This window comes from Lagopus leucura, unplaced genomic scaffold (genome assembly GCF_019238085.1).
Source record: "Lagopus leucura isolate 7727_CA_CO unplaced genomic scaffold, USGS_WTPT01 Super-Scaffold_100009, whole genome shotgun sequence".
Classification (NCBI taxonomy): domain Eukaryota; kingdom Metazoa; phylum Chordata; class Aves; order Galliformes; family Phasianidae; genus Lagopus; species Lagopus leucura.
Genome location: NW_024962266.1, coordinates 2,534,106 through 2,548,086, shown reverse-complemented (window position 1 = coordinate 2,548,086; position 13,981 = coordinate 2,534,106). Strand labels below are relative to the sequence as shown.

The following is a 13,981-nucleotide window of genomic DNA, read 5'->3' as shown; positions in this document are numbered from 1 at the left end:
ATAAAGTGATCGAGCAGAACATCTCACTACTCATTTGTCTCTCTTGCAGCTAACCAGCCAAGATAAAACTCCTGCTGTCATCCAGCGAGCTATGTCAAAGCACAACCTGGAATCTGATGCAGCCGAGGAGTACGAGCTCGTCCAGGTCATCTCCGAGGACAAAGGTAGAGAGGCAGAACTGCTGCTGCTTGAGAAGTCATGCTCCATTTTTAAGGAAGGGGTAAAATGCCGCGTTATTACAGTAGCAATAATCACTGCGTGGGGATGATGTAGCACGGCCTGCCAGCACCTTGCCTTCTATAGGGAGAGCATCCTCGTTGGCTTCCCGACAGCCCTCTGTACGTGTGCTATGTGGGCACAGCCACCTCCAGGGCTGCTTGCCTTCCCTGAGCAGAGCAGCCTACCCGGAGGGGAAGGGCACAGCCTGGATCCCTGCTGCTGCCACCTCATGTCCTCCAGAGCCCTTCTCTCCTGTTTCTGAGAGAGTTTATTGTTTTCTGTGCAGCAGAAAGGGGCAGCACTGCTCAGCCGTGTGTGGGCATCTGTTCATTGGCTCCCTGTTTTGCCCTGCAGTACCACCAACGTTTTGTGCAGTATCACCAATGAACACTCACTCTGCTCCCTCTGTTGCAGAGCTGGTGATCCCAGACAGCGCCAACGTGTTCTACGCCATGAACAGCCAGGTGAACTTTGACTTCATACTGAGGAAAAAAGCTCCTGCTGACGGGCAGGTGAAAATGAGGAGCAGATCCAGCCTGACGCTCCCCAGAACTGCCAAACGGGGGTGCTGGAGTAACAGGAACAGCAAAATCACACTCTGAGGTGGACGCGGCGGCTCTGAGGTGAACTGCTTGAGAACCCAACCTTCGCTACCATCCAGTATTACAGAATCACAGCAGGTGAATGTGTCAGTATTTAACATTGAAAATATTGGAGGCAAATGCAAAGTGAGCATTTGGTCAACGTCCAGCCAGAGGCGTGTCTCTCTTCACCTGAGCTGGACAGATACGGATTTACAGGACAGGCCGCACTAGGATGATTTTGTTTTGCACATTAGCCTAGGAAGGTGAGAAACCCCACCTAGAGGGGAAAAAAAAGGACTGCAATGTTTGTACTCAGACCACCACGTAAGCCTACTTCTTGTGTGAGAAAACCTTTTCTTTGTGCCAGTATTACGTACAGTGAGAATACCTAAATTTATTTTTATAAAACTGGAGAAGGAAAGCCACAGGCCTGTTCTGTCGGAAGGGAGCAGGAGCCCCAGGGCCAAGCAGCTCATGGAGACTGCTGGGTCATAGGAGGGGTGGGCACAGAGTGCACCCATGGCAAGGCACTGTGGGTACAGCCCCAAAACGCTCATCTCTGGAGAAGGAAGAAGCAGCTGCAAGCACGTGCATTGCCTTCACACTGCTGGCAGCCTTCTTTTTGCACTTGTTCGAAGCCAGAAAATTACCTACTTTGGGATTATTATTTTTTCCAAAGAACATTAAAAGAGAGGACTGTGCTTGCTTTCACATGAATGTCATGATTTGTTCATGAGCAAGGCACTCAACACTACATGTCTGGACTTCAATGCCACTGCCGCCTGCTTCTCCTTTTGCTTTGCTAACCCACTCAACAGAAGTCGACGCCTCTGCGTGCACTCTGACATGACTGATGTACCTCTTTGTAATGTGCAATCAATATTCAGGAGCAGAACTTTCCCCACATTACTCCACCTGTTTCATTCCACGGGAGGCAACTACATTACCTTCTGTCTAAGTGGGTGTTGACAGGAAATAGCCCCATGTCTAGCATTACCCTCAAACAAACAGATTTTATATCCTTGTAGCATTATTATGCATAATCTCCAGCCACTCCCCTTGCTCTTTGTATACACCTATAAATGAATTTCCTGACATGGTACATCCTTTCAGCTGGAATAAAGAATTTAACCATTTGTTCTCCATGAATGCACGCCTGGAGTGTCTTCCCACATCCAGGCTTCCTTGAAAGGAGGGAGGTTTGATTTTATAAAGCCATAGATGAGAGTGAGGACTGTAAACAGCCCTTACTGAACAGACAGCCTTTGAGATACCTTAGTGTTAGTTACAATAAACTCAGATACTGAACTTTACACATTTGCCTGGGGCTGTTCTTCCACCCATTCTGCAGCTGCCATGTCCAAACTGAGCTCAGAGTACATCAGCAGTCTGTGATAAATGCATGACATCAGCAGCAGTGCAGGTGCAGTTTGGCACACTGCCTTCACAGGAGGCACCACCCAGGGCACATTCTGTGTAAAAACTAAAACTGGACTTTGGTGAGCGAGGGAGGACTGAGTTTGTAACCAGTCCTTCACACATGCCAAGGTTAGCACCAGTTTACAGCAGAAGTGGTTTTCTTTGTATTTCAGTGTAAGAGTGCACTGATGTCTGTACAGCATCCTTTGTAAACTGCAGAGTTGCTAACTCCACCATTGCATGCCTGTATTAAGCTGAAAGGAAAACGGTCTTGACCTCAAATTGACCCCTCCCCAGAACATTATATATAAAGATTTTTTTAACTGCTTACCTGTAATCTTTATACAATAAGCACATAAATATTTTTTTTTCCACTGATACTTGCCTTAAGTTAATCTATGCCCTTCTCTTAGGCTTTATTACTACTGTGTGTCAGTTCCTTTGCATTTCATGCCCCCTTCCATTAATGCCCCTCTCTTCAGCATCACCACATTAATTGGCTCGAGTTCCCAGCTCCTTCTGCCTCCCCTGGCAGAAAGCTCTCGGCTGCACTGTTTGGGATTGAATGGAAAATGCCGTGTCAGCCAAACCAAGCACGAGCAGTGCCTGCTCCCACCCAATGAAGAGCGCACACAGCTGCATTTCTTGCACCAGGTTCTATGTATTATCAGACCCGCTGACAGGTAGTAACATGTCGTCTTTAGCAGAAAGCACAACATGGATCAGGAATTATTAAAAACAAACAAGAAAATTAAAAAAAACACAACAAACCAACCACACACAGATCAACTGCACAGATCAGCCGGCAGCGAGGCTCTGCGCTGCCGTGCAGGAGAGCGGCCCAGAGCTGCAACCCATGGCCACCTGCCTGCTCCCAAACCTCTTCGAAACACCACCATCGCGCTCTGCTGTCACAGGAGCCAACAGCAAGGACGTCAGCACACACCCAAAAAAAAACAGGTTTGCTCCTCACATGAAAAAATATCAAGACAAGTTGCCTTTACGTCCTGAAGGAACACGTGGAGGGGGAAGGAAGCTGAATGTGTTCCTTTTGGAGTGCAGAGGAAATACAAGTGGCAGCACTGCTCTGCCTGCTGCTCTGCAGGTTCTCTGATGCACCAACACATCTGTCGTGGGCCAGGAGCCCATCTGAATGAGATCTGGGCAGCCTCGACGTTCAAACAGGAAGCCAGGAATGCTTTTCTGCAGAAGCGTGAAGAGAAGAGAAGAGAAGCACTTAGAGCACTGCTCCAGTGCATGGAGTATTTTTGGAAACCATTCTGATACTGACAAAACGAAACCTCCTAACCCAAATACTCTCTGCAGTTTCTCTCATAAACAGGGTTATAAAAACCTGCAGACTACAAGGAGAAAAAGCTACACAGCAGCCCAGTTACAGCTACCCAGAAAGGTATGGAACACTTGTACACCTCTATATATTAATTTTTATAAATACAGCATTCTACACAAGGTACTGTAGAAAGACGTCATTCAAGGATTTTTTTTTTCAAACAAAAGCTTACAAAGGCTTTTGTTCAGATCTCTGCCTGCCTGGAACACCTTTTTCCTCCTTTGTTTCCCCACAGTCTCGGAAAAGCAGCCCGGTGAGCCATAACCCAACTGGGTCCAACCCGATTGGATCCAACCCCACAGGGCCCAACCCAGCAGCCCCGCCGTGCCGTCCCACGCAGCAGGACAGAGTCCCCACAAACAGCTGCTCTACAACTTCCAGAGGTGAAAAGCCAAAGCGTGAGGCAGGTTTGGCTGTCAACAGAGCCCAGAGGAGGCGGGCAGTCATAGCTCATCCCTGGAGGATGGCGCGTTGAGGGAGGACTGGGGCGGCAGGGCGTCCTTGTTCTGAGCCTCGCTGTGGATCTGGCCCTGCTGCCGTGACTTCCAAGAGTGTGTCCTGTCCCAGTCCGTGGACACGGTCTCGTTGTCCCAGATGGTGGAGGTCTCTGTGTCACTGAGGTAGCCTGGCTGCCCTGTGTAGTGGGTGGGGTAAACGAGCAAGGGTTCTGCTGAGAAGGCCTTCAAGTCTCGGGATTCGTAATACTCCATGTACTTCGCTCTAAAGGGGGACAAAAACCATCAAGAGCTGAGTGTATGTCCGTGTGTAACTTGGAGCCACAAGCCAACCCACTGAGCAGACAGGTCCCAGTGGTGGAACTGGGGTGAGTCTAGAGCAGGTCTGACCCTCGGGATTGTGGACACAGTCTTATAGTGATGCAGACAAAGCCTCTGTTACCAGACGAGCACCTCAGAACGGCCCACAGGCCCTGCACCAGGCAGGCACACAGCCCCACTGCCACAAGGCTATCACTGCCTTGGCCCCACGGCAGCTGTTCTGCTACAGACAGCCCGCAAGCACAAGGAGCAGCCCTGCTCCCCCAGCCTGGCTGCAGAATTGAGATGCATTGATGCCATCCATTTTAAGACCATTCAGCAAGTCCCAGTATATGTCAACCCAAGCCACAGAGACATCCTACTTACACAGGGTGCTTGTTGTACATGACTGGCAGAAACTCATCCACAGGCAGCATCTTGCTGAAAGGCTCTGCCCCAATTAGCTTCTGAGCCCCTTGGAAAGAGATTGCATACCCCAGGGTCCAATATGAGTAATCAGCTTCCACCAGATTCATGACATTGGGAACTGCTTTCTCGGGCTGCTGCACCTGCATCCTTTTCCGGCCAATGTAGCTGAAAGGGTGAAGAGACCACAAAAACTTGAGCTGAAGCGAATCTGTAGCAATGAAAACCACTCAGCTGTATTTCCACCAGGACAGGGCAGAGAGTCAATCCAAGAAGCAATCCCTGCTCCCAGACAGCCACAGCGTAACCCAGCAGTGGCACAGCTGTGAAAGGCTCTGTCAGGGCACTGAATGCCTCAGTCCAACCCCAGGACCAGGCAGTGCCAGCTCCTCTGCCACAGCAGCATCTCTGACACCGCTGGGACCAACCAGCACTGCCCACAGAGGGTACTAACAGCACCCACGACAGCTGGGGCACTCCACTCTGTCCCAGGGAGTGGGGAGAGCCCGCTGAAGTCTGCAATCTTAATGCTCTCTGGCATAAAGCTGCACCTCTGCCATGGCATGGCATGCTGCTCCCCTCTGTGTGCCCAGCAGCTCCCAGTTGCCTGGGGCCAACCACTTACATAAGCTCCCAGTCTAGCTGAGCTTGTTCTATGTCATCCATCAGCTTCATCAGCTTCCTCTTAAACTGGTGTTCAAAGCGCACGTCGTCCTCAATAACGAGAGTCTTCTCCAGTCCTCTGCTCACCACCTGCAACACGAGGGCACAGATCAGTGATGGCCCCAGGACACTCCTCGCACCCTGGGATCACTGGAGGTCAGCCTGACCTGACAGTGGCTCCCAGATCCTGCAGGCAGGGAGGCAGAACAACTCTCAGACTCCGAGTTCAGCTACAGATCGCAAGAGCTGTCAAGAACAGCACCCACCAACCTCTTACCTCCTTCCAGATGTAGTAATGGCTGAGGAAGCAGCCGATCTCTCCCCTGGTCAGCGGCCGGGAGGAGTAGGGATCCCGGTACCCCGGCAGCATGTCGATGCTGAGAGCTTTGAGCTGACTCGTGTTCAGTGCTCTGAGAAACAGAGTGTGTGTCACCACTGCACAACAGTCACGTCTCGAGCCAGACACAGAGGCAAAATGGGAAATGCTGCTGACGTTCTGGGAAAACTGATGGACACCCAGGATTCAAAGACCATGAGATCCATATGAGTTTCTCATTCCTCGAGGAACCTGTGCAACTTCCAGACCTGACGTGTGCTTTTATTCCTCATTATAAAAATGTCCTAACACACCTTACAGTAGGGTGCTCAGGGAAAGGGCAATATCAGGTTAACACTGTAGCACAGAAGTTTCATAGCACCTTGCCAGGAGGTGAATTCTCTCAAACACTTTTGCTGATGACTTAAGAGAATCACAGAACTACAGAATGCTGTGAGTTGGAAGGGATCCCCCTACCCCTTCCTCAGCTTAGGCTGCCCAAGGCCCCATCCACAGCCAAGGGCACCCCCAGGGATGGGCACCCTCAGCTCTCTGCAGCAGTGCCAGCACCTCACCACCTCTGAGTAAAAAACTTCCCCTTAATATTGACCTAAATCTCCCCTCTTTGAGTCTAAAGCCATTCCCCCTTCCTCAATTTCAATCAGACCATGTACAAAGTTGGTCCTCCTGCTTATACCCTCTCTCCAAGTACCGGAAGGCCACGTGAACTCACTTTCCATCCACAGCCTCCACAATCTTGACTGCAATCTCCTGCTCATAGAGTGTCCGCAGCATCCGGTCCCGCCTGTCCTTCCGACGCTTCAGATTGATCATGAAAATCTGTGTTGAAGAGAGAGACATCAGCCTCATGCTTTGGGAGGAAGCACAGGGAGTCCTGATCCACCCTTTTTCCAGCAGCCCCATAGGAAGAACAGAACTCATGAAAATACCACATCTGTTTTTGTCCCAGGCTTTGGAATTTGTCCCCAAACTGGGGCTGATTTTGAGGGGGAAGGTGAGAGGCTTGTTCTCTGTCTAAAACCAGTTTATGCAGAACGGGGGAACGTTGCTTTTCCAGGATGAAAAGCTGCAAAGAGACCAAGTCTGTGTTGTATAAAGACACAGGACGCTTTGATTTTTGTTTAACACAGGGTACAATGGTCAGCTCCAGCTCAACACTGACCCACGTGTCTCTCCACTAAGATGCAACCGCTCATATTTAGGGTGACCAGCAGGGCCACCAGCCAAACACAAGGACGCCGTAAAGAGAGGATTTTTGTAATTACTTCAGGCACTGAAATTCCACTGCTCCCCTTGCCTGAGCAGATAGCCAAGAACTGGAGCAGAGATGTCTGGGCAGGGCTCAGCCCAAACCTGGAGGACACAGACTCCTTGGTGGAGGGCTGAAGCCCTCGCTTGTGGGTAAACAGCAGAGGGGGGGGGATATTTTTCAGCCCCAGGCAGACACGTACAAGTACAGCTTTGTATGTTGTGGAGCAAAACCTCATCCCAGTAAGAAGCAGATGGAATTCCAGGTCAGTACAAACACAAAAATAATAAACTGGATAAATACAGCACAGCCACAAAGGGCAACGTGGAAAAAACCTACACCAGCTGTGCAGCAAACACAGACACACAGCCAAGCTGGGCTCCCACTTCTCTGTGTGAGCTGTGTAAACAGATGTAGCAGAATGAGCAACAAAACTGAAGAAATCATTCCCTTCTGTCACTCAAGAGCAGGAGAGGTTTCCCAAAAGACAGTTTCTTTTGTCACAAAACACAGGGATCAGCACTTGTGAACAGAGCGTCAAGTGCTCACAGACCTGACTGGCTGCGTGGCCACCCAGCACAGCTTCTCCCCAATAAGGGCTGCTGCTGTCTCCATGCATAAAGTTCGAGTCCAAAAGGGAGTGACTGGGAAAGAACTAATGATGTAAAAACATATTATACTCCAAGGAAAACATCTGGAAGCTCAGCTACGAGGAGTACGTAATGGATGGGAAAGCAATGACAGCAAAAACAGGTTCCTTACTTCATCAAATCCCATCTTGTCAGGGTGCTTTGGAGGAACGGAGACGTACTGAGAAGGCTCAATAGGAGGACGATCGACTGAAAGAGAGGAGAGATCCCAACCATCACCTGGGTGTACCTTGATTGAGATAACTGAAGATGTTTGCAAACGTTCACTGGGGGCTCCAACGCAGCGGGGCACAGCCACTTACTCATAGCCTCAATCAGTGTGTGCACAAAGTTCTCTGTCTCTTCCTGCAGCGTCTGGTGTGACTTCAGGGGCATGGGAAGGAAACCGTAGTGCTCGCGGTTGCAGATGAACATCTGAATTCCTGAGGATTGCAGAAGGGAAAGGAGAGCCGGGTGTTTTATGGGCAGATTTCAGTGCTCTGTTGATACGCAGCCACAACCCCAGGGAGCTGGGCTCTCATCCACAGGGGCTGGGGTTGGCTGGTGCTGTGTGCAGCTCAGCAGTCCCTGCGGCCTTCCAATTCAATCAATACATGCTATGATCCTATGAACATCACTGTGTCATTTTCTGTTCTGTTGCCTGCAGAGTCTGGCCTCTCCTATGAAACCAATATCTACTCACTCTCTAGCAGCAGGTGTTTTAACCACAGTCAAGATTTCTCTAGGAGAGGCTGAGATCAGAGAAAGGGGCCTTTTTCAGCCTTTGCATTCAAAGTGATCCTACAGAAGAGGGCAGAATGGACCTTTAGCAAAAGCAGTGCCTGATGTGAGCTGCAAGAGGTGAAGGTCAGGCGGAAAGAAGCAGTCCTGCTGGATGCCTTGTTGTTCCTCTGGGTGACATGAGATCCTGCCTGGGGTCACACAGGATGGAGCTGCAAAGCCCAGATTATCAGTGCAGTTACAGGCCCTGCCACTGCCTCTGCAAAGGATTCAGCAGGGGCTTTGCTACCAGACATCCTCCTACTTCTGTTTGCTTTGGCTGGGAAATAAAGATGAGACATTTTCACCTGTGTCAGCAAAAAAATGTCTGATCACCATCTTGGAAATGCAAAGTCCAGGCACTGGCACAGCTGCCCAGGGAGCTGTGGGGTCAACCGTCCCTGGGGGGATTCCAGGCCCATGGAGATGTGGCACTGAGGGATGTGGTCATTGGGCACAGTGGGGGTGTGCTGGGGTTGGCCTCAGGGATCAGAGAGGTCCTTTCCAACCTGTGATTGGGCTCAAAACACCCAAGGAAGGGAGTATACTTGTTTTCATTGAGTTTTGGTAGGGCCCTTTTATTAACTAAACACTGCTTGAATCACCACAACTGGCCAAGCAGATTTAAAAGAAAATGCAAAACTGGAATCATCTGCATTTTCTGCCTTATCTCCCTTTCTTCTCCTAGTTAATAAAACAAGGACAACCACTCCCTCTAAAGAAAGCAAAAGCAGACAGACGCTACCTGGAGCGCAGATGCTTTCATGTGCAAGTCCCCCTAATCCCTGGTATTCTACAACTGTCTGCACTAATGACCCCCATGTTCCCACCTCTTGAAGTTCTGTAAGCACATTGCTGGCTGCAGTGCTTGCCAAAGCACATCCAGTTGTCAACTACAGTTAAGGTGAATGGCAGAATAAAAAAATTCCTACCTGCTGACATTAATTGGTTTGGCACTGATCTAATCAGCTAAGCTTATCTGGCTCTCCGATCTCTGCTCTCATCTTCCACTGGCTTAAACTTGGTTAATCTGTGTATATTCACGCCAACATTTCTGTTCCTTCTGGGATAAAGGCAACTTTGAAAAAGCAAAGCTACTTCAAAATGGGGAGGGGGACTTCACTCGCTCGATCTGTTTTTACAGTGAAAATCCATTAGTGTGACAAGTAAAGGAAAAGCTGCAGATGCTGGTGTTACTGGCAGCCTTTGTAGACAGAACCCATGTTCAGGCACCAGGAACATCCCCCCACACCCCTGCATTTCAGGTCGAGCTGAAATCCTCCTCTTTCAGAGACAGATGCAGTACCAGCAGCCTCCTGCCCTGCCCTTGGCTCAGGGAGCCTCCTGAAGGGATGACTGTAGACACCCCAGCTACAGAATGTAGGACGCCTTCCACTCTCACAACATTGACCCTTGGTCACTGCTGCCTCGCTGTGACACAAATGAAGGGTGGGTGCCACAAAGCCCCTGTCCCTGTAAGAGCTCCCATTCTCCCTGAGAGACCTCTCAGAGGAGGAGGGGAGAGGGGTACAAACTGATCACTGGAGTCAACATACAGCTTTTTGGCCTCTGAACTCCAAGCAGAGCTCTGCATGTCTGCTAGTGAATCCTCCCCAAAGGCTCCAGGCATACCTGCTTGGCGACTGGAGAAGGCAAAAACCATGATATCATCAAAGCTCCAGGTGTAGTCCTGGTGGGGCGGGTAGAACATCAGCTTGGTGGAGGCCTCCTTCCTCAGGTCAATGAGGAATGTGGAATGGATCATCGGGACAGCAAAACAGCCCGTCCTCTTCCATTCCCGGATCAAGGGGTAATCCAGGGTCCTTTTGTAATAGCCCTGCAAACACAACAAACAGGCTGCTCGTTACAAGAGATCTGTTGCAAAGATGCTCCCCAGCAAAAGCTCTCCCTCTGCCCTCCCCAGCAGAGATGGATCAGTGCCCAGTTCACAGACTTTGAAGCATTCCCTAATTGGAAAGCATTTAGAAACAATTCCCATCCCACAGGTTAAAGCTCAACCTTCTCTCTGTTTTAGCAGCTACTGGAAACTCAAACCTTCCCACTGCAAAATCAAGAGCACTTCAAACTCAGCATGGTGTTCCCTTGGCTCTCTCCAAAGCTCTTTTTGCATTCAGGTCTGATCCTGGGAGCACTGCTCACACTCAGCAGCCACAAAGGGCTCTCCATGTCTGCCACAATAGCACCTAGAGGTTATTTCTGAACGTGACTTAAACAAGCCACGTCCCTGGCTGGAGGGCAAGTTGCTTCTCAGTATCCATTGGCTGTCCAACAACTCCTGCTTCTCCATCCCAGGGCAAGTAGGCTTCACACCCATCTCCTCAGCTCAGCCCTCATCGTCATCCCCAGGGAGAGAAAGGCTGAGAGCAGCATGAAGAATGCGAGCACAGCCACGTGCAGCAGTTCCAAGAGCAGCTTTTTCCTCCCCATATCCTGGAAGGCACATTTGCTGCTGGTTTTTTTCCCTTTCCTCCTTTTGCAGCTAATGCCGGTGTCAATGGAAACTTCCTACTGGAGAGGGACTCGCAGGGCCAGGGCTGAGGCTGGTGCATGCAGGCAGCGATCCACTTCAGTCCGTGAAGAAATGCTGATTTACATCAGTGGAAAACCTGGCTGTCTCAGCAGCAAACCTTAAAAACCTACAGGAAAATGCCTTCACCATGAAGTTACTATTTCCAACTTAAAACAACAGGAAAAAAACCCATGGAATAACTAACACCGCTCACAAACATCTTATCTCTACATGAAACTGCCAAGAATTTGGGAAGCTTAGGATCCTTTCCTGCTGTTTTTATACCCAAATAACTCAAGCTGTGATTTTTAGAAGATGGGAAAACATTGTGGGGAGGTATCATTTATGTTTGTCACTCCTCACTACCACCCCTGCTATCAAACAAGACGTGTGGCATCTCCACAGCTCTGGAATACCCCCAGGGATGGTCATACCATCATTCCCTAGGCAGTCTGTGCCAATGGCCAACCACTTTTCCTGAGAAGAAACTTCTCCTAATATCCAACCTACCTCCAGAGAACCAAGTTTACAGATGGGTAGAGATTGCCCAGACTGTGGCAATAGATTTTCCCCTCTGTATTAACGATTTTCACACTAAAATCCTATTCTTCCTGTTGTACATGAGAAGGAAACACCAGACTCTAATTTCTGGCCTTAGCACTTCTGTCTTTTACACCTGAGCATGCACAGAGATTCCTCTGTGACCCTACTGCATAAATCTTGCTCACTCATGAGAAAAATAACTTGCATGCAATGGGGAGCCATAGAAAGAAAAGCAGATTCCTCCTGGAGCAGTGTCAGTACACAGAACAGCTAATCCTAAATAAGGTACTGTCAGTTTTAAGGCCATTACGCAAACACGTGGATCTACCTCAAATAAACACTGGTGTGACTGTATGTTGGTATATACATTTTTTTTTAAATGTAGCTAGTGGAATTGTACAGCTTCCCCAGACTTCTGCATAGGAACAGCATCCCTCAGATCCAGCACAGCTCCCTTCAGACGCGGTGTTTTCAAGTGAGGAAAGCCCCAACCTGCAGTCACCGTGCCTCATTCACCCAACCACCTGCCTGGGGGGTGATGCCACACCAGAAGTTGGAATACAGAAAGCGAGACTCCAGCATCGGTGCCACCAAGGTCTTGTTTTCTGCTATCAGCAGGTTCAGAGTTTCTGGGTTGGTCAGCAAATTATCCGTATCGAGAAACTAGAGAAGGAAGAGGAAAATAGTTTGTTATTAGATGAGATGAGACCGTATGCTTCCCCTGATGCTTGCCAAGGAACACGGCAACCAGAAGTGTGAGGTATTGGCAAAAAGCCAGCTGGTGGGTCTGACACTGCAGGACACAACTGCTGTAGGGAAGCCCAGGGGTGGTTGCCCCTGTGACAGACAGGAGATGGGGAAGGACATGGAGCTGTCTCTCTGACTGCAAAGAATTGCTCCAGCACAGGGCATGGGGAGCCAACAATGCTGAAAATTCAGGGCAGAGCACTCTGTGAAGAGGAGCAGGAAGAGTTCTGAAACAGGCCCCACACCTTCACCTTGTTCAGAGCCTTCAAGACCACCACCACCCCCCCATCTCTGCACAGCTGCTCTGCTCCTCTGCTCCCTTAGCCCATAGGGATGGCCTGAATGGCTTTAGCCTGAGGACAGAGAGAAATGCAAGGTTTTCCTTACCAGAACGTAGTCTGACCACTTCTCCCGCGCGGCACGCAGGGCAGCCTGCCTCAGCTTCATCACGTGGGTGAAACGGGAGCTCGGCCAATGCTTCGGTCCCATTTCTTCTGGGTAGGACCTAGCAAAGAAAGCAGTCAAAAATGCACAGACCTCTTGCTGCCTTCTTTGCAAAGAAAACAGCATCAGAGTCACCTTGGGCAACTCAGGAGAGGAAAAAAGAGTGGAAGAGTGCTTCCGAGGGAAAATGGCTCCAAATTCATGCTGGCAAGTGGAGAGCACAGAGCACTTCCTGACAACCAAGGAGCCACAAGCACAACAGAAGGATCCCATCAGGCTCAGAGCATCAAGTCCAAAGGCAAAAAGGGATTGAAGGAAATTGTGGGACAGATCCCTGTGCAAGGTGATGCCATTTTCTGGCTCGGAACTTGCTGTGTAGCTGACAGCAGTGACAGAGCTTTGGTGGAAGCAATGGGAAAGGGCTGTGATTTCTCTATTCTCTCACACATAAAGAAGGGCAATCTTACGTGCTCCACCAAAACAGTTCCAATGGGGCAGAGCCCACAGAGAAAAACCACATGCATAACTGAATGCATCTCCTGGTTGGAGAGCAGGAAAGCACCTAGGGAACGCAGGCTATGCTTCAAAAGCCTGCCCCTGCTGCAGTACTCACTGTGGGTCTTCCATTGGCCTCCACTCCACGTCATGGTAGAGGTTCTGCACATTCTTCAGCCACTCCCTAAGGACTGCAGTGGTGTTATCAGCGTTGTGGTCAGTGGCCACCCTGGAAAATAAGAGCCCAGTTCATACAAGATTTACACACCAGGAGTACGATCTGCCTGTTTGGCCCAAGATGGTGCCAGGAAGGTTGGGCTCCAGTTCCTTCACATATCCCAGCTGATACATGGGTTGCTCTAGGCAGAACTATTTTTTACAGGCAATCTGACTGAGCTGTGGGCATCCCTGTTCAGTGCAGGGGAGTGGGACTAGATGCCCTTTAAAGGTCTCCTCCAACTTGTATGCTCACAGCCTTGTGACAGCCTTTGAGTTACACGTGACCAAGCTGATGCTCTTCCCAGCTGCTTCTCTCCAGCACAGAGCCCTGGGAGTGGGACCTCAGTCCAGCTGCTCACACAGCTGTGATGGATCCCACAGCACATTCCCTTAAGCTGAAAGGCTGCTCACTGCTCCTGGCCAGAGGAGCAAAGCACTGCCCCACAGAAGGACATATCCTGCACCACCACAGCTCTAGAAGCTCCACTGAAAACTGACAGTTCCTTCCTATTCCTTCGGGAGTACAAGCATAGGGTTAAATTTAACAAAAAGAATCATCAGAAGAACACAGTCACTCAGGGACAGGAAGCT

The 13,981-nt window shown here is 49.8% G+C and overlaps 2 protein-coding genes across 3 annotated transcripts in view; one reads left to right on the top strand and one right to left on the bottom strand.

The window, feature by feature from the left end:
- RGL1 (ral guanine nucleotide dissociation stimulator like 1) overlaps window positions 1-2,600 on the top strand; it is a 65,307-nt gene extending 62,707 nt beyond the window's left edge. For both annotated transcript variants that reach the window (XM_042873923.1, XM_042873925.1), the window contains 2 exons: window positions 50-164; window positions 634-2,600. In XM_042873923.1, coding sequence (XP_042729857.1) covers window positions 50-164; window positions 634-821 — 303 coding nt within the window. In that variant the 3' untranslated portion in view covers window positions 822-2,600. The remainder of the gene's footprint in view (window positions 1-49; window positions 165-633) is intronic.
- Window positions 2,601-2,863: 263 nt separating this feature from the next.
- The window catches only part of COLGALT2 (collagen beta(1-O)galactosyltransferase 2), a 33,196-nt gene continuing 22,078 nt past the window's right edge, over window positions 2,864-13,981 (bottom strand). The window contains exons 2-12 of the mRNA XM_042873926.1: window positions 13,290-13,400; window positions 12,620-12,737; window positions 12,014-12,148; window positions 10,045-10,249; window positions 7,956-8,075; window positions 7,766-7,842; window positions 6,467-6,573; window positions 5,695-5,827; window positions 5,380-5,507; window positions 4,716-4,922; window positions 2,864-4,293 (exon numbers count right to left, since the gene is read on the bottom strand). Of these exons, the coding sequence (XP_042729860.1) occupies window positions 4,017-4,293; window positions 4,716-4,922; window positions 5,380-5,507; window positions 5,695-5,827; window positions 6,467-6,573; window positions 7,766-7,842; window positions 7,956-8,075; window positions 10,045-10,249; window positions 12,014-12,148; window positions 12,620-12,737; window positions 13,290-13,303 (1,521 nt within the window). The 5' untranslated portion in view covers window positions 13,304-13,400 and the 3' untranslated portion in view covers window positions 2,864-4,016. The remainder of the gene's footprint in view (window positions 4,294-4,715; window positions 4,923-5,379; window positions 5,508-5,694; window positions 5,828-6,466; window positions 6,574-7,765; window positions 7,843-7,955; window positions 8,076-10,044; window positions 10,250-12,013; window positions 12,149-12,619; window positions 12,738-13,289; window positions 13,401-13,981) is intronic.